Consider the following 20,224-nt stretch of genomic DNA (forward strand, 5'->3'; position numbering starts at 1 on the left):
TAGAATTGTTATGTTTTCAAGTCTTAGAGTTAAGACTTTGACCCATTTTGAGTTGATTTTTGTATAAAGTGAGAGATTATGATCCAGCTTCATTTTTCTACATGTGGCTGGCCAATTATCCCTGCACCATTTGTGGAATGGGGTGTCCTTTCCCCACTTTGTTTTTGTTTGCTTTGTCAGAGATCAGTTGGCTGTAAATATTTGGCTTTGTTTCTGGGTTCTCTATTCTGTTCCACTGGAACAGAACACACACCTATTTTAATACAGTGCCATGCTTTTTTGGTAACTATAGCTGGGCGCTTGTCTCCCTTTTCATTTTTGCAAAACCACCACAGCTATTATTGCTTGTCCTCGGTGGCAGCTTTCTCTCCAGAGGTGGCTTCCACATCTACGGACTATATAAAGACAAACAACATAGATTAAAAGCACAATCATTGAAATCACAGAGCCTCCCAGTGTCTTGATCCATTTAAGCGGGTTAATAGCTGCTAATCCATCTGCAGCTCCTTCAAGCAGTTCAGTTCCTGGTGTTAGTGTCAGATGTGCCTGAGAGGCTTGAAATATTTGCTCCTTTGGTTTTGTAATATCCAAAGATAAATTTCTAGTATGATCTTTTAAATGTTTCTTAACTTCTTCCCACTCATGCTCTGTTTTATTATACAGATGAGGAGTAAAGCAAAAATCAGAGGTATTCCAATCACATTGTAACTACATTTTATATTCTAAACTAACTACACTGTCTCCTAGCCACATTACAGTTTGTTGGAGATCATTAATTTGATCAGCTAGTTTCTGGTCTATATTACTTTGGTAATTCCACAGCAGAGTAGAATTTTTCTGCCAATTATTTACATAGCAATCAATCCCATTAATGAAAATTAAAGTAGCAATGAAATGCTGAGAGCACCTCAAAATCTTTTGAAGAATTTCAGTAATAATATGCACAGAAGGAGAGGCTTCCCAGGGATGGGAAAACTTCACAGGTATCCATACTCCTTCTCGGGCTCTTACCACTAAAATAGAATGATCAGTGTTATACACGGAAGAATTCACACAAGAAAACAATCTACATTATTGACAAGTCACATGATGATTAAGGAGATCAAGTTTTAAATCCCCCACTACAAACAGGAAAGGTGGATGGACACAACTCTGTATCCAGACTGAATCATTGTGAGCCAATTCTAACATGTAATTAGGACTATATTGGGTTGGTTTAGTATATTTCCCTTTCCAAATCTTTATCTTTTTTTAGTGCCGTTAATATTTTCCATAACTCCTTATGTTCTGCTCCTACAGCAGGCCATATCATTTGGGGCTGAGGGACCACTATACCACCATATGCCCAAATAATAGGATCTCTTGCTATATTTCTTATAGTGTCCACCATCTGATTTTGTTTAGATGCAGGGTGACCATTACTTACAGATTGAGAGGTGAGCCCCATAAATGCCCCTTTAGGGGACCAATCAATAATGATGCCATATGAATCATTATGCAACACCTTTGCTTTCCATGTGATACAATCTTCCAAAGCAAATGCCTTCATTTTTCCTGACCATGTCCAACCCACTTTACAGATAGGTTTTTGAGGGCAGTAACTTCAGTTACAGAAGCATAATCATTGTGATAAATACTAAGACCAGAAAGCATATGCAATTGTGCTATGGAGATGTTACATTCAGGCATTATTGCCAGCAAAGATTGATGACTAGGAGGTGAACACCCATTGGCTTTTCCCAAGCAAATAGGTAAATGCTCAAATCCCAATGAGATATTCATAATTGTTCCTTCCTCTTGGGGGTGAGATGGGCCTCTATCAACAGCAGAACCAGGCGTCCAAAAACTATCATTAGTGTATACCTCCATTGGGGGGGTCTAACCATGTTACTGGCCATAGAAGTAGTGGAAAGGAATATATGCCCAATAAGTATAATTGTTTCTTGTTTCAGCTGTTACTGGGGGAATACTCATGGCAATGGCGAGCACAGCCATCAAAGCCACCATTAAATTACTAGTTGTCTTTGGTTTGTTTTGTGCCATCAAGTTGCCCTCTGCCATCTGTGCCAGTTTTTTTATTTGCACCCATGTTGGAGGATCTGCTTGACGAGTATACTTGGTCATCTCCTTTGTCTCTGAGATGTTCATTTGTGCCATCACTCATATCAGGAGCTCTGGCTCTTCCCAGAGTCCTCTCTTCCTGGTGTGGCTCATGGTAGATCTTCAGATGTTTGGTGGGCACCCACACAGGTGCCTGATTGTTATCTGGAGAGACACAAGCAAATCCTCTTCCCCATATAATTATCTGTCCTTTGATTAAGTTTAGTTAAAGGGCCAGGGAGGTTAGTATGTGCTCTCATATGAGTGCTATGGGAAGGGGAATGCCTTTGTTGTACTGCTTGCTGTAAAGAATGAAATAAAACATTAAGTTGGTCATTAGTCACATTTTGAATTAAGGCACATTCAATATTTTGTGTGGCTTGCACTACATAGGCTGAATCAGAAACAATGTTTACTGGCTGTTTAAAAGTTTTTAACACTGTTATCACAGTCATAAGTTCAGCCCTTTGAGCAGAAGCAAAGTCAGTTTGAAAAACTTGTTGTTGAGGTCCCACAAATGAGGCCTTTCCTTTACTAGATCCACCAGTAAAAACAGTGATGGCCCCTTCAATAGGGGTTTTTTGAGTAATGGAAGGCAATATCCATGATGTTAATTTAAGAAATTGGAATATTTTGGATTTAGGATAATGATTATCAAGACCACCAGTAAAATCTGCCACATTAATTTGCCATTCCTGGGAATTAATACAAGCCTGCTGAATTTGTTGTTTGTTTAATGGAACTATAATTTGATTTGGATTATATCCCATTAACTTTGTTGTGCACAGCCTTGCTTGTCCTACTAGTACAGCGATTTGATTTAAGTACAGAGTGAGCATTTTAGTTGTATTGTGAGGTAGAAAAAGCCACTCAACCAAATCATCTTGTTGAACAATAACACCTGTTGGTGAATGTTTAGTAGGAAAAACTAAAAACAGTTATGGCTGCATAGGGTTAATTCGAGTCACTTGTGCCTGTTGAATTTTTTCTTCAACTAATTGAAGTGCCTCTAATGCCTCTTTGGACAGGGAGTGTTTACTGTTAAGATCAGAATCAACTCATAAGGTAGAAAAGAGGTGAGACATAGCATAAGTAGGAATGCCTAAAGTGGGATGAATCCAATTAATGTCTCTTAATAATTTTTGAAAATCATTTAGAGTTTTTGAATTATCTCTTCTAATTTGAACTTTTTGAGGCTTAATAGTACTTTGTTCTACTTTCATTCCTAAATATTGAAAGAGAGTAGAAGTTTGGATTTTATCAGGGGCTATGATTAACCCTGTTGCAGTCACAGCCTTTTCTAACTGTTTGTAGCATAGCATTAACTCCTTTCTAGTTTCAGCTACACATAAAATATTATCCATGTAATGTATGATATAACATTCTTTAAATTGTTCTCTAACTAGCTTAATAGCTTTTCCAACATAAGTTTGACAAATAGTTGGGCTATTTAACATGTCTTGTGGTAGTACTTTCCAATGGTATCTGTCTGCTTGTTCTTTGTTCTTTATAGCAGGAACAGTAAAAGCAAATTTTTCATAATCTTGGGCAGCTAAAGGAATGGTAAAGAAGCAATCTTTTAAATCTATCACTATCAGAGGCCAGTATTTTGGGATCATTGTTGGAGAAGGCAGCCCTGGTTGCAATGTGCCCATGGGTTGAATTACAGCATTAACAGCCCTCAAATCTGTTAACATTCTCCATTTCCTTGATTTTTTCTTAATAACAAACACAGGAGAATTCCAAGGGGAGAAAGTAGGCTCTATATGTCCCTTTTGCACCTGTTCCTGTATCAATTCTTTTAAAACCTCCAGTTTTCCCTGTTTCAGTGGCCATTGCTCCACCCAAACTCGTTTGTCAGTTAACCAGACAAGAGGAATGGGAGCCAAAGGCTCAGCAATGGCCACTCCGAAAAATGACACCCTAGTCCAGTTCTATCTGTTTGCCCTTTTAGTTCTAAATGTTCTGGTTGGCCATTTTCATTTTTTCCCAGTCCTTTCCCTGGGAGATATCCCATTTTTATCATCATTTGTTTACTCTTATTATTATACTGACCCATAGGAATACATATTTCAGCACCCCATTGTTGTAATAAGTCTCTACCCCATAGATTGACAGGAATAGGTGTAATAATAGGTTGAATTATCCCTTCTTGGCCATCCAGCCCCTGGCATGGCAAAATTAAAGAACTTCAAAAATTTTCTGAGGTAGCCCCTACTCCAACAATACCAATGGATGCCTTTTGTTTTGGCCAATGCTGGGGCCATTGATTTAAACCAATAATAGAAACATCAGCTCCAGTATGTACTAGCCCCTCAAAATCTTTTCCTTGAATGGTTACTGTACAAATAGGTCTTTTGCCTGACACTTGATTATCCCAATATATAGCTTTTCCTGCTAGGTTACTACTACCAAAACCTCCTGTTCCTTTTACTGTACTACTTCCTAGCTTTGTATAAGGTAACAGTAAAAATTGAGCAATTCTTTCTCCTGGGGAAGCAGACCATGGAATTGAGGAACTAATAACTAATTGAATCTCTCCAGTATAATCAGAATCAATTCTTCTTGTATGTACAGTGACACTTCTTAAATTTAAACTAGACCTTCCAAGCAATAGACCAACTCTTCCTGAGGGTAAAGGGCCCCTAACTCCCCTGGGGACCTTCTTTGGTGGCTCCCCAGGAAGTAAGGAAATGGGAACTGTGCTACAAAGATCTACGCAGCACTGCCTGCTGTGGCGGGATACAATTGTTGTACTTTTGTAAGGGCACTGGCTGTGCTGGATATGCCTCGGTTTGTTGAGGGGCCCAAGGTGGGTCCCTCTTCCCATTTCCTGAAAGAGGTTGCCCATCTTTGCTAAATTTATAATGACACTGCTTTGCCCAGTGATTGCCTTTCTTACACCAGGGCATACACCAGGACTATTCTATTGATTGATGGTAACAGTTTTTGCCTTTTGATTTCCTTTTCTACATTCCTTTTTTGTGTGTCCAAATTACCCACAATTAAAACAAGAGCCTGAGAAATGGGGCATATTTTTTCCCACCTTTAATCCAGCCATAGTTTGAGCTAAAAGAGTAGTAGCCTTATGTAAATTACTCCAGTGCCATCACAAGCCTTAATATATTCAGTCAAATGAGCCTTCCCTCGCATAGGTCTAATAGCAGCTTCACTCTATAATAACTCTGCGTTAGCATTATCATATGCAAGAAGTTGTATTAGCATGTCTTGAGCTGTTTTATCAGTTACAGCTTTACGCATAGCCTCTTGGAGCTGAGCAATAAAGTCAGTATATGGTTCTTTAGGTCCTTGTTGGACAGAACTGAAAGAAGGACATATTTCTCCTGTAACATTTATTTTTTCCCATGCCCGTAAACACACAGTGCATAACTGAACAATAGCAACATCCTCCATTACTGCTTAAGTGTCTAATCAGCCCCAGTTAGGGCCCAACCCCATTAACCGTTCAAAGGAAACAGGCACAGGTGGCTGTGTTTGTGTGTTTTCTCTTGCCTGAGTTTGAGCTTCATCAACCCACCAGGTTTTAAACTGCAAGTGCTGAGATGAGGGAGAAGAGACTTTGTTAAAGTACCCAGTCATATGGTATTAATCTATTATCAAGAGTCACATTTTTTAGTAAAGCTTGTACAAAAGGAGAATTTGGCCCATATTGACTAATGGCTTGCTTTAATTCCTTTAACGACTTAAAAGGAAAGTTGGGCCCAATTAGCTATATTCTGTCCTCCTTGCTGGATTATAGTAATGGGAAATTGCCATGCTTCTAGGTCTCCTTCAGCTCTAACCTTCTAAATATAATTTTGTATAGCATCACCACTTCCTCCAGGTTTTAATGTTGCAGCTACCAGAGTAGTAAGTTTTGCAGCTAATTCATCTTCTCGCCCATTAGAGGGAGAGGAAGGAGATGGCCATTCACTTAATTCAGCAGGTGGAACCAACGGGCTACTAAAATATATCTGCTTTAGTTTCCCTTTCTTTTCTTTAATTTCCTCTGGTCACTGTTCCTCACATTCAGAATCTGAAGTTAATTTTTTACACTTGTCTGCCTCTTCCTCATCTGAATCTGCCTCGTCATCTGTTTGAAATGGCTCAAGACCTGCCTTTATCAACAGCAACACTGACCAAACAGAAACTGGAATTTTGGCTCCTTCTTTATGCACCTATTTTAGACCTCTGCCAATTCTTTCCTATTCATCTAACTCCATTGTCCCTTGTTCTGAGAACCATGGGCAAAACTGCTACACTGTATTAAAGAGTGTTAATAAATTCTGAGTACTAACTTTCACACCCCCTCTCAGTAATAAATGCCTTAGAAAGTTTAAATAAGCAGAATGTTTACTTTCTTTTTGTCCCATTGTTACCCTTGTTCTTCAGAGTGCCCAGCTTACCCACCAAGCTTCTTTCAGTCATCCTTGGGTGTCCTTTGTTGATGTGTCCTCCACTTCCACACACTCTAGCATTCCTTTACCGGGGTCTTCGTAGCCCCATGTTGGGTGCCAGAAATGTTGGGGTGATCAGGCCAAACACCAGGCTGTGGGGACTACAAAGTCCAGCGGGGTCAAAGGAATGAGAAAAGACAAGTTAAAAGTGCATAAAGTGGGTCCAGATGGCCAACGCTAGATTGGAGGCTGTCAAGGCCCCAAGCTCTGGGAGCCCACACTATTTATTGGTGACCAAGAAAAGAAGCAGGTGGTGAGGACGTGCAGATGTGGGAGTAAACAGGTGAGGGCATGAGGACATGGGGGTAGAAAGGTAGTGGTGCATTAAGCATAGCTGTGATGGTTTAGCATTTTCTTTGACGCATATAGAATATGCTCTGCTGCTAGAGATAATGGAGGACATGTTTACGAGTAAGAAGCAAGGAACCAACAAGTCTGTGCACATTCCAGAGGCTACAAGGGGGTTTATGCCCTGAGCCCCAGATTCCATACAAGCTACAAGGGGTTTTATGCCCTGGGCTTAGAGTTTGGCATGTCAGGGCAGCCTTCTACTCTTTGGCATAGAGCTTGCTGTTCCAAAGGCCACGAGGGGTTTTAGACCCCGGACCCCGGACATCTTCCAAGACTCTTTTACGTTATGACAGACAAGTTAGTCCTGCTTCAGTCTGGTAATGTGATGCTTCCAGATTTCTTCTTTTCATTTAGCCTTGCTTTGGCTATGCAGGCTCATTTTTGGTTCCACATGAATTTTAATATTTGTTTTAGTTCTGTGAAGAATGATGATGGTATTTTGATGGGAATTGCATTGAATTTGTAGATTGCTTTTGGTAGTATGCTCACTTTCATAATATTGTTTCTACCCATTTGTGAGCATAGGATATGTTTCCATTTGTTTGTGTCATCTATGATTTCTTTCAGGAGTTTTTTTGTAGTTTTCATTGTAGAGATCTTCCACCTCCTTGGTTAGGTATATTCGTAAGTATTTAATTTTGTTGCAGCTGCTGTAAAAGGAGTTGAGTTCTTTATTTGATTATTAATTTGGTTGTTGGTGTTGTCTAGCAGTACTGCTGATTTGTATACATTGATTTTGTATCCTGAAACTTTACTGAATTCGTTTATCACATCTAGGAGCTTTATGGATGGGTCTTTAGGGTTTTCTAGGTATACAATTATGTCATCATATCATGTCATTATATCAGTGAATAGTGACAATTTGACTTTCTATTTTGCAATTTGGATGTCCTTTATTTCTTTCTCTAGTCTGATTACTCTGGCTAGGACTTCCAGTACAATATTGAATAGCATTGGTGAAAGTAGGCATCCTTTTCTTGTTCCAGTTCTCACAGGGAATGCTTCCACTTTTCCCCATTCGCTGTAACATCAGCTGTGGGTTTTTCATAGATGGCTTTTATTGCCTTGAGTCATGTCCCTTCTATGCTGACTTTGCTGATGGTTTTCAACATAAAGTGATGCTGGATTTTGTCAAATGCTTTTTCTGCATCCATTGAGATGATTATATAATTTTTGTTCTTAATTCTCTTATGTGATGTATTATATTTATTGACTTGTGTATGTTAAACTATCCCTGCATTTCTGGCATGAAACCCACTTGATCATGGTGTATTACCTTTTTGATATGTTGTTGGATTCAGTTAGCTAGTATTTTAATGAGGATTTTCACATCTATGTTCATCAGGGATATTGGTCTGTAGTTTTCTTTTTTTGTTATGTCCTTTTCTTGTTTTGGTATTATGGTGATACTGACTTCATAGAATGATTTAGGGAGGATTCCATCTTTCTCTATCTTATGGAATAGTTTCAGTAAGATTGGTACCAATTCTTCTTTGAATGCCTGATAGAATGCAGTTGTGAATCCATCTGATCCTGGGCTTTGTTTTGTTGGCAAATTTTTAATTACCATTTCAATCTCACTACTTGTTATTGGTCTGTTCAGAGTTTCTATTTATTCCCAGTTTAACCTAGGAGTGTTGTATATTCCCAGGAATTTATCCATCTCTTCTAGATTTTCTAGTTTGTGTGCATAAAGGTGTTCATAGTAGCCTTGAATGATCTTTTGTGTTTCTATGGTATCAGTTGTAATATCTTCTGTTTCGTTTCTAATTGAGCTTATGTGGATCTTCTCTCTGTTCTTGGTTAATCTCACTAATGCTCTATCAATTTTGTTTATCTTTTCAAAGAACCATCTTTTTGTTTCATTTATCTTTTGTACCTTTTTTGTTTGTTTGTTTCAATTTCATTTAGTTCTGCTCTGACTTTTGCTATTTCTTATCTTCTGCTAGGTTTGGGTTTGGTTTGTTCTTGTTTCTCTAGTTCCTTGAAGTGTGATCTTAGGTTGTCTATTTGTGTTCTTTCACATTTTTGATGTAGGCATTTAATGCTATGAACTTTCCTCTTAGCATCGCTTTTGCTGTATCCAAGAAGTTTTAACATATTCTGTCACTATTATCATTCAGTTCAAAGAATTTTTTAATTTCCATTTTTATTTCATTGTTGATACAAAGATCATTCAGGAGCAGATTATTTAATTTCCACATATTTGTATAGTTTTGGGGGTTCCTTTTAGAGCTAATTTCCAATTTTATTCCACTGTAGCCTGAGAGAGTATTTGATATAATTTTGATTTTCTTAAATTTATTGAGATTTGTTTTGTGACCGATCAAATGGTCTATCTTGGAGAATGTTCCATGTGTTGATGAAAAAAAATGTATATTCTGAATTGTTAGGTAGAATGGTCTGTAAATACCAGTTAAGTACATTTATTCTAGGGTATAGTTTAAGTTCATTGCACTCCAGCATGGGTGAAAAGAGCAAAACTCCATCTGAAAAAAAGAGGACTCACTATTAAGATGGTCAATATCTCAAGCTCAGGCTTGGTCAGACCTATAACATGCTATCACAAGTACGTGTTAAACGGCTATGCAGATGAGGGATGCATTAAATTTTGACCATAGGAGGCCTCATTAATCAAATTATATTAAATTATTATATTAAATTAGTAGGCCCCATTAACCACATTATATTTAAATATTATATTAAAAATCCAGAGACCTTTTTCTTTTTAAAAAGCCACACATCTAGTGTATGTGTTATGTGAACATAAAGATTATTCTGTTTAGCACAAAGTCGTACTTCCGTGTGCAGGGGTAGATGTTCCTAGGGTCAATTATTCAAGCGACCTTAGCTACATAGGAGAAAGATTTTCGCTCTCTCTGGGCTTTTTGGAAGAATTCACATATACTTCTGTGGATACCCAAAAACTGAAGAAGAATATGGTTTTATCTTGTCACCTAGCTTATCTAGTTCACTGTCACCATACTTTTATTTTCCTGCATTTATCTCCTATTTAGTAAAGACTTCCAGCCTTTCCAGCCTGGCCTCAGCTTGGCTACTGGGCTTTAATCCCTGAGCCACTCATTTTTGGTTTTTCCTTCTTCTTCTTCTTTTTTTCCAGAGACAAGGTCTTGAACTCTCACTTATGCTTGAGCACAGTGGCACATTCATAGCTCACTGTAGCCTTGAACTCCTGGACTCAAGCGATCCTCCCACCTCAGCCTCCTGTAACTAGGACTACAGGTGCGAGCGACCATGCATGGCTAATCCCAGAGCCATTTGTCTCAGGGTGTTAGAGAGGGGGCTACTTGCTGCTCCTAGACCAGCTTCTCCCACCTCCAACAACTTCGGAGGGGTTGTTCTTAATTAGATTTAGGAAGGTAATCTCACTACTCTCCATGAGATTTTCACAAGGAGAGGGAGGAGTTCCAAGAATCCTTTTTTCCTCTGACCCATCCATCCTCAGTTCTGTACTCAATGGGTGGTGGGGATGAGGGAAAAGGACTGATGTTATAGCTCAAAGTTGTTGACTGCTTAGAAGCCTAGAAATGTGTTAGTAATGAATCTGGAGTAGGCCTGAGTACATGGAGTGTATGTGCACAGGTGTGTGGGGGTGTGTAAGGAGGTAGGGGTGGGAGGAGCATGGAACATAGTTCTGGGCAGTTGCACAAGTAGAAGGAAACCCTAATTCTACCTTTTGATGATTTAGCATTTATTGAATGACACATACGTAGGGCAAAGTTTGAGAGAGTTTACACTCTCACGCGATGGCTGGATGAACTCTCAATCTTTGCCCTACATATGGTGGCTTAGTTTTTCCAAGAGCAAATCTACAGTCTCTACTCTGTCCATGGGAATTAGATTGTCCTCTGATCAGTTGCAAAATAAACTCGTTATCACTTTGTAAAAGATCGGTGTCTCCATTGCTATTTCTACCACCCACCCCTTGCCCCTGATTTGCAGCTGACCTTCATAAATGTATTTTCCAAACTCAACCAGGGTTGTGGTATTGGACTTCTCAGAGCCAAAAGACACTGTTGGAATCTGGATGGCACCTGTCAGAGTCAAATAGTGAGAGATGAAAGATTAAAAATGAATTAATCATTTTTTTCTACAATCTTCTGTGCATAAAAAGTTCTTTTGCATTTATTATCATATTGCAGAGGGCAAAACACTAATGTGAGGTAGGCGCTATTGTTTCCCCTAATTCGAAGATGAGGGAAAAAGCTTGAGTCCTGGAGTTCAAGAGAAGCCTGGGCAAAATAGTGAAACCCTATCTCTACAAAAATAATAATAATTTTAAAAAATAATAAATACATAAACAAAAAGTCTCTTTTAAAAAATTTTTAAAGTTTGGTAGAGATTAAGCTACTTTTTACTAAAAATTCTGTCAATGTTCGTGTTTAAATTTCAACTCTATTTTTAACATTCTAAATCTTAAACTAGGTGGTGAATCCAGAAATGTTCATTATGCTATTCTTTATATCTTTATAATATGTGAGGTATTTAATGATACTGTTTTAAAGTTGCTATTAAAAAGTAACTAGGCAGGGCGAGGTGGCTGACGCCTGTAATCCCAGCACTTTGGGAGGCCCAGGCGGGCAGATCACCTGAGGTCGGGAGTCCGAGACCAGCCTGACCAACATGGAAAAACCCCATCTCTACTAAAAATACAAAATTAGCCAGGCGTGGTGGTGCATGCCTGTAATCCCAGCTACTTGGGAGGCTGAGGCCAGAGAATTGCTTGAAACTGGGAGGCGGAGGTTGCCGTGAGCCGAGACCGCCCCATTGCGCTCCAACCTGGGCAACAGGAGAGAAAACTTCGTCTCAAAAAAAAAAAAGAAAAAAGGAAAAGAAAAGTAACTACATGGCTGAAGTTTTGTTTGTTTGTTTGTTTTAAGCAAATCTTAAATGAAATGCAAACGCCAGGAGTGTGAATTTGTAGCTTTGGTCACAGGTAGCAATATGACCTTACTGACTGTATAGCACTTACTGAATTTTTCTTGAGAATTCTAAAATTTGAGAGTGGTGCCAGATAAAATTGCATCAAGAAATCTGGAAGGAACAGTTTCTTCTGGCTTCAAGAAATCTAATTTTATATTTCTGTGACAGAAGACAGGTTTTCTTTTTTCCAGAAAGATCCTCCACTCTGAATAACCATAAAATTTCATTTGGTTGAATACATCAAAATTCTTTATACATCAAAATTCTCTTAAATATTTTATAGTAATCTTTCTAAAAATCCTTCAGTCTTACTGTACCTGTTTAGAGTTGCAAAAATGTCGTGTTAACATTAATATTAAAAGTACTTTCAATAAAATTTCTAAACAGGAGCCAACCCTCTGAGCTGGTATTTCAAAGCAGTATCTACAAACAGAGCAATTTGTTCCAATTTTAGATGAAATCAGGCTGGAAACCTAAAGAGCTCCCCGCCAGAACCTAGGGAATGGTGGTCAGGTCCTAAGCTTCGGAAAAAGGGAGCAGCAGAGTACGGTCTGATAAGTTTCGTGCGTTTTATTTTGCTTTTCCTCCTTTATTTGATTTGTTGTCATACAGGAAGGGATTTATGGGTGAGAGATCAAGTGCAGACCAGACCTGACTCTAGCCTGGAGCCCGACCTCACCTGTGCTCTACTGTATCTGCTGGCCTCAGCACGAAAAACCACAACCCCCGAAAGGCCTTAAGGGTCCTGGGCGGGGTCATTCTGTCGATTGGGTGTTCCGCAGTCCTAGCGAATCGATGACTGGTCAGATCTGGAGATGGGGTGTGGCTAAGGCTGTTTGCGGGAATAAGAACGGAGCCAGGACCCAGAAACGCTAGTCGGGGCGTTTAGGTCAGAACTCCTCCGGCAGCCTGACAGCAGGAGCTCGAGAGAAGCATGGCTCAGCGGTGCCTTTGCGTGCTGGCCCTGGCGGCTATGCTGCTCCTAGTTTTCGCCGCCGTCTCCACATCGATGGGCCTGAGAAGCGACGAGCATCAGAGGGCGTCGCGAATCCCTGCTGAGTTCAGCAAAGAGGAGCGCGTCGCGATGAAAGAGGCGCTGAAAGGTGAACCCTGGTCCCCTTCACCCATCTATACTCAGATGTCGGTCCTTCCCTCCCCAGGTCAACCCGTGACTCCCCGCTTCCGCCGCAAAGCATCCGCTACTGCAGCCGGAGCCCCGACACGCACTCCAGCCCGGCCCCAGCACCCTTCCCAGCACATCGTGCCCCGGCCTGGGGACGTCACACTTCCCCCATCCCTGCCTCCTGGAACTCTGGTGTGCCCTGCCTAACCTGGAAACTCCAATTTCACCCCTCTTGGCGTGACCACTGTCCACTCTTTCCCCTGCTTGCCTCGAGTATTACACGAACTTTCATTTGTACATCACTTTTAACCTTTGAAAGTTTGCATGCCTGATAAATTACTGCGGTGTCGTAAAATAAGACAAATGATATTAGTCTTATCTACAAAGGAGAGAAATTGAGGCTTAGGTCAGCTAAATGATCTTCCCCAGGGCCCCACAGCAAAGAGTGGGCAGTGGGTCTCAGTATCTAGTGCCAGACTTGCTGGGATCAGATGGCTCTAAAGAAAGGGAGTGGAGTGTTCCTGGGGTGTGGGATGTTCCTAATTCTCAGTCCTAGTTGAAGAATATGTCTCCCCTAGATCTCTAATCCAGACCAAAAACTCATTCCCGTTCTGAATCTGCATTTTCCAGGAAACAGGAAAGTTTCTGTTCAGAGTGCTAGATCCTACGGGATGAAATCCTTCTTTACCATTCAGCTTAGCTCCAGTCTTTTCCCTTTCATTAAGTAATGGATTAAGAGAGACTGCCTGCATAAACATATAGAAGCAGATGCAGGGACCAAAAGCTAACCCCAATGGTTGGACGTAGATTGTTCATATGCTAGACTGACAGGCCTGGGAGGCAGAGCAGGGCTTTCCCAAAGCATAAATAGTCCTCTAAAAGGCATTAGACAGCCACTCCCAGTCTGCACAGAACAGAACAAAAGCTATGTAAGAACCTAGAATAGGGACCTTCTAGCAACACAGCTTAGAACTCTGAGCAGGGGACAGAACACCTGAGCTCAGATCCTTGGGTCTGCCTTTGAGTAGGCCCTTGAATCTTTCTGAACCTCGGCTTCCCCATCTATCTGGTGGGCTATGCTATTGTAGCGTTGATCCTTAGCAAAACGGATGAAGTTTGTCTTTCAGAGACCCTTCCTGCCTCAGGTGAATTTGTTCTCACTGTGTTCTTGGAGAGCAGTCTACTTCAATATTCTCATGACTCATGCTTTCCCTCCCAGTGGTGTTTGTCTTTGATCATGGAACTCTTTAAAACTGTAAAGCCTTAAAGACTCAAAGAGAGGAGCCCAGGGAAGTTTCAGGAATTGAGACAACTGAGTAAGGAGGATGAGATTATTTTAGGACTGAGGAGTTTGTTTGGGGGCTTCTAAATCCACCCCTTCCCGGGCATTATATGCCCAAAAAGCTGGTCTTGGTTGACAGACTAGTGAGACTCCACATTAGGAATAAGCCTTTACATACAAAAACAAAAACACACAAGCCTCATTAATGTAGGGACCCAGGACAGTGGGTGCCTTGAGAATGATGAAGCTTGGATTCATCAAAGGAAGTGGTGATTTCACAGGTAGTGAGGCCTTAGAAAGTAATTTATAGTAGCTTCCCTTCAAGACCAGGGTCCAAAAATCCACGTCCCCCCAATCTTAGACTGTATTTGCCTTTAAGAACCATATCAGCCTAACAAACCCAGAAGACATGGGTTTAAATCTCTAGTCTGCCTGTTGCTCACACAGCTCACCTAACCTCTCAAAGCTTTTTCCCTCATCTTCGAATTAGGGGAAACAATAGCGCCTACCTCACATTAGTGTTTTGCCCTCTGCAATATGATAATAAATGCAAAAGAACTTTTTATGCACAGAGGACTGTAGAAAAAAACAATGATTAATTCATTTTTAATCTTTCATCTCTCACTATTTGACTCTGACAGGTGCCATCCAGATTCCAACAGTGACGTTTAGCTATGAGAAGGCCAATACCACAGCCCTGGTTGAGTTTGGAAAATACATTTATAAAGGTCAGCTGCAAATCAGGGGCAAGGGGTGGGTGGTAGAAATAGCAATGGAGACACCGTTCTTTCACAAAGTGATAACGAGTTTATTTTGCGACTGATCAGAGGACAATCTAATTCCCATGGACAGAGTAGAGACTGTAGATTTGCTCTTGGAAAAACTAAGCCACCATATGTAGGGCAAAGATTGAGAGTTCATCCAGCCATCGCGTGAGAGTGTAAACTCTCTCAAACTTTGCCCTACGTATGTGTCATTCAATAAATGCTAAATCATCAAAAGGTAGAATTAGCGTTTCCTTCTACTTGTGCAACTGCCCAGAACTATGTTCCATGCTCCTCCCACCCCTACCTACCTCCTTACACACCCCCACACACCTGTACACATACACTCCATGTACTCAGGCCTACTCCAGATTCATTACTAACACATTTCTAGGCTTCTAGGCAGTCAACAACTTTGAGCTATAACATCAGTCCTTTTCCCTCATCCCCACCACCCATTGAGTACAGAACTGAGGACGGATGGGTCAGAGGAAAAAAGGATTCTTGGAACTCCTCCCTCTCCTTGTGAAAATCTCATGGAGAGTAGTGAGATTACCTTCCTAAATCTAATTAAAAACAACCCCTCCGAAGTTGTTGGAGGTGGGAGAAGCTGGTCTAGGAGCAGCAAGTAGCCCCCTCTCTAACACCCTGAGACAAATGGCTCTGGGATTAGCCATGCATGGTCGCTCGCACCTGTAGTCCTAGTTACAGGAGGCTGAGGTGGGAGGATCGCTTGAGTCCAGGAGTTCAAGGCTACAGTGAGCTATGAATGTGCCACTGTGCTCAAGCATAAGTGAGAGTTCAAGACCTTGTCTCTGGAAAAAAAGAAGAAGAAGAAGGAAAAACCAAAAATGAGTGGCTCAGGGATTAAAGCCCAGTAGCCAAGCTGAGGCCAGGCTGGAAAGGCTGGAAGTCTTTACTAAATAGGAGATAAACGCAGGAAAATAAAAGTATAGTGACAGTGAACTAGATAAGCTAGGTGACAAGATAAAACCATATTCTTCTTCAGTTTTTGGGTATCCACAGAAGTATATGTGAATTCTTCCAAAAAGCCCAGAGAGAGAGAAAATCTATTTCTCCTATGTAGCTAAGGTCGCTTGAATAATTGACCCTAGGAACATCTACACCTGCACACAGAAGTACGACTTTGTGCTAAACAGAATAATCTTTATGTTCACATAACACATACACTAGATGTGTGGCTTTTTAAAAAGAAAAAGGTCTCTGGATTTTTAATGTAATATTTAAATATAATGTGGTTAATGGGGCCTACTAATTTAATATAATAATTTAATATAATTTGATTAATGAGGCCTCCTATGGTCAAAATTTAATGCATCCCTCATCTGCATAGCCCTTTAACACGTACTTGTGATAGCATGTTATAGGTCTGACCAAGCCTGAGCTTGAGATATTGACCATCTTAATAGTGAGTCTTTTTTTTTTTTGAGATGGAGTCTTGCTGTGTTGGCTAGGCTGGAGTACAGTGGTGTGATCTCAGCTCACTGCAACCTCCAGCTCCTGGATTCAAGCAGTTCTCCTGCCTCAGCCTACCAAGTTGCTGGGATTACAAGCACGCGCCACCACACCCGGCTGTTTTTTGTATTTTTACAAAAAACAGAGACAGAGTTTCACCATGTGGGCCAGGCTGGTTTCAAACTCCTGACCTCTAGTGATCCACCTGCCTCGGCCTCCCAAAGTGCTGGGATTGTAGACGTGAGCCACTGCGCCTGGCCTTAATGGTGGGTCTTGATTTGCATGTTATTATATAGTAATAGCACATTGAAATATGGGGAAGACGAATTTCAAAGATTGTCCAGGTAGATCAGGAATCAGACTAGCTTTGTCCTAGAAGGCTTCCTAAAGAAGGATGCATGTTTAAAAAAACAAGTAAATAAAGGAACAGGAAGCACAACATGGTAGGAAAACCTAAGGAAACTGTTAACCCTGGTTCTCTCTGCCTGCCCTTCTTGCCTCTAGTCTTTCCTACAGTGCTCAGCACCAGCTTTATCCAGCATGAAGTTGTGGAAGAGTATAGCCACCTGTTCACTATCAAAGGCTCGGACCCCAGCTTGCAGCCCTACCTGCTGATGGCTCACTTTGATGTGGTGCCTGCCCCTGAGGAAGGCTGGGAAGTGCCCCCATTCTCTGGGTTGGAGCGTGATGGCGCCATCTATGGTCGGGGCACACTGGACGACAAGAACTCTGTGATGGTCTGAGATGCAATGTTCCCTCTGACTTGGGGCCCTAAAGATCAATTTAGGATGGGGGTGCTTGACTGACCCTGGCAGGTGGACGATAATGGTAAAAAGAACCTTGGCTCCAGGAGACCTGGGTTCCAGCCATCAGTTTGTCACTTCCCTTCTCTGGGCCTTGATTTCTCAGCTGTAAATGGGATTAAATGGTCCCCAGGGACCCTTTCAGTCCTGTCATTGATATGTTTATACTCTTCTCCAGGTGGTAAAGGTTATGTTTCTCCACATCAGGTGCCCTGTATTATTTGAATCTGTTCTCTTTCAAGAGAATCTATCAGATCCTTATCCCACCATCCTTGATAACAGGCAACTGAGTGTCTCTGATACCCTGGTACACCCACCTAAATAACGTCTTTTTCCTCTTCCATTGTGCTTCTGAACCCCAGGCATTACTGCAGGCCTTGGAGCTCCTGCTGATCAGGAAGTACATCCCCCGAAGATCTTTCTTCATTTCTCTGGGCCATGATGAGGAGGTAGAACCTCCTCATCTTATACCTATCTCTGTCCTCTGTTGAGGGTAGGGGAGTGGGCGCTTAACCCTAGTCCAGTTTGCCCACAGTGGCAAGGTCTCCATGATATGGTAGTTTACCACCTTCTCTGTGTGTCTGTATGCCAGGACTATCTAAGGACCTTGACCAAAATTCAGATTCCTGGGCCCTGTGCCATAGATCTGAATTTTTAACAAACTCCTTCATAATATCTGAGGCAGGCAGGGGGTCCATCACCTATACCCTGAGAAACATAGGTGTGATGGAAAAAGAACTGAAAAGGGAGAGCGATAACTGCATTTTATTTCCAGTGATGCTACTTAATTAGACCCTGGGCAAGTCACTTCACTCTTTTGGCTCCAGTTTCTTCATTTGTGAAATAAGGGAGGGTGGACCTTTCCAGCTCTGATATTCCAGGATTCTGTGAGGCAGAATTCTCTAGGGCCCTGGCTCCCAGGAAGAAGACTAGGTAGAAAGGTTCTGGAGCCCCTAGCTAGGCTGAATGGGTCCCCATTAGCTATGTCTGGAGGTCTGTCTCTGACTGAGAAGGACTTAGCTCTGTGTTCCATGTCTGCAGTCGTCAGGGACAGGGGCTCAGAAGGTCTCAGCCCTGCTACAGTCAAGGGGCGTCCAGCTAGCCTTCGTTGTGGATGAGGGGGGCTTCATCTTGGATGATTTCATTCCCGACTTCAAGAAGCCCATCGCCTTGTGAGTAAAGCACCCCACTCCCCACCTTGGAAGGAATTCTCACCCCATTTGAGATGACCCCAGCCTGGTATCTGTGAGCCATGCTGAGACAACTCTTTGTTTACACCTCTCGCATTAATCGCCCCAATCTTTAACCTCTCCTAGGCTTCCCCTTCCATTCTTCCTCCAGTATAAAATTTTTAAAACTGCATGAAGCTACCTCCTTGCCCACTAGACTATTGCACAGATGGATCTATGGGCCTATGGGAGAATTCAGAGAGGCAAGAAGTCAGGAGGGTGGTTTCCGATCCTCTTCTACAGAATTGGTGTCTCAGAGAAGGGTTCCATGAACCTCTTGCTGCAAGTAAACATGTCTTCAGGCCACTCTTCAGCTCCTCCAAAGGAGACGAGCATTGGCATCCTCGCAGCTGCTGTCAGCCGGTAAGCAACTCCTGGCTCTGCTCCCATGCCAGACTTAAGATGGAAGACCAAATTTCCCATTTTAAATTTGAGGAGGCTCAGCTTCCTGCCCTAAAGTTGGGCTGGGAAGCTATGCTTTAAAAAATCGACACTAGAGGAAGAACAGAAGGGGAAACCCAGGACAGACTAAAGATCCAAGCGATTAATACAAGAGGTGTAAACAAAGAGTTATTTCAGCATGGCTCACAGATACCAGACTGGGGTCATCTCAAATGGAGTGAGAATTCCTTCCAAGGTGGGGGTTGAGGGAGACACAGAAGAGACAGAGCCACCAGTATCCTGCAAGGGCTGGAGTCAGAAGAGGATCTATCAGTATATACATATGGAAAGCAAGGACCTACAGGCAGAAGCTAGGTCAGGCAACTAGAGTAGTCCAGAGTCCAGACATTTAGAATCACAAATTGGCAATGACTGGTAGAGCTGTCGAAATTCTCCACCTGTCCTGGCAGGAGGACAAAAAGAAATAACAGCCACTGGCTATGAATGAGGACAGCAGAATCTGTAACAGCAGAGCTTACCCCTGGCTGGGTTTTCTTAGCAAAGTGGGAAGGAGTGCTATATTCATTCAGACTGTCAGGAGACTGACATTTCTGCTGTAGTATGGGATGGACTATGAGAGTGGACACACAAGATTCTAGAGAACAGCAGAGGAAGGAAAGAAGGACCCTAATGTCGACTTGGTAGACAGGGAAAGCTTCTGCGGGTGTTTTGAGATCTTCAGAATGTTGAGTTGGTGGAGGTGGGAGGGAGGTGAATGGGAGACCTCTTGGCCAGGAGTGTTGAAACTTCCTCCTATTTCCCTTCTTCTCCTCTTCAAGCCACTGATCTTTGGCTGGGGTTCGCTAAGTCTTGAGGACTCTGTTTCTCTTCCAGACTGGAGCAGACACCAATGCCTATCATATTTGGAAGCGGGACACTGGTGACGGTATTGCGGCAAATGGCAGATGAGGTATGGGAAGAAGTATCACATACTACTGATCAGCTAGGAACAAAAGAGTCACAGAAAAGTAACCTTCAGAGTAAGAAAAGGACCCTAGTGCTGCCCAGTGCTCTGCCTATTCTCACCCGTTCCCAGCCAGTGGCTGAGCCAAGACAGAGGGATCTGACTTGTTCTCTATGGCTGTTAGTGTGTTTCTGAGACCCTAAGACCTAATATACCCTTTGGGAGCTGGTTCCCACTTATCCTTGAGGCTGCTGAGCAATTGTTCTAACCAATCAGATAAGCCAGCCAGACAGTAATTGCCTCCCCATTCCTGACCCTTTAGCAGGGATTGAGCTAACTGAATTTAGCAG

At 41.9% G+C, this 20,224-nt stretch overlaps 1 protein-coding gene across 1 annotated transcript in view; it reads left to right on the top strand.

The window, feature by feature from the left end:
* Positions 1–12,710: 12,710 nt before the first annotated feature.
* PM20D1 (peptidase M20 domain containing 1) overlaps positions 12,711–20,224 on the top strand; it is a 33,678-nt gene continuing 26,164 nt past the window's right edge. Inside the window, exons 1-7 of the mRNA XM_011990396.1 lie at positions 12,711–12,955; positions 14,899–14,985; positions 17,002–17,234; positions 17,663–17,749; positions 18,342–18,472; positions 18,773–18,892; positions 19,805–19,880. Of these exons, the coding sequence (XP_011845786.1) occupies positions 12,787–12,955; positions 14,899–14,985; positions 17,002–17,234; positions 17,663–17,749; positions 18,342–18,472; positions 18,773–18,892; positions 19,805–19,880 (903 nt within the window). The 5' untranslated portion in view covers positions 12,711–12,786. The remainder of the gene's footprint in view (positions 12,956–14,898; positions 14,986–17,001; positions 17,235–17,662; positions 17,750–18,341; positions 18,473–18,772; positions 18,893–19,804; positions 19,881–20,224) is intronic.

Source organism: Mandrillus leucophaeus, unplaced genomic scaffold, assembly GCF_000951045.1.
Source record: "Mandrillus leucophaeus isolate KB7577 unplaced genomic scaffold, Mleu.le_1.0 Scaffold38, whole genome shotgun sequence".
Lineage (NCBI taxonomy): Eukaryota > Metazoa > Chordata > Mammalia > Primates > Cercopithecidae > Mandrillus > Mandrillus leucophaeus.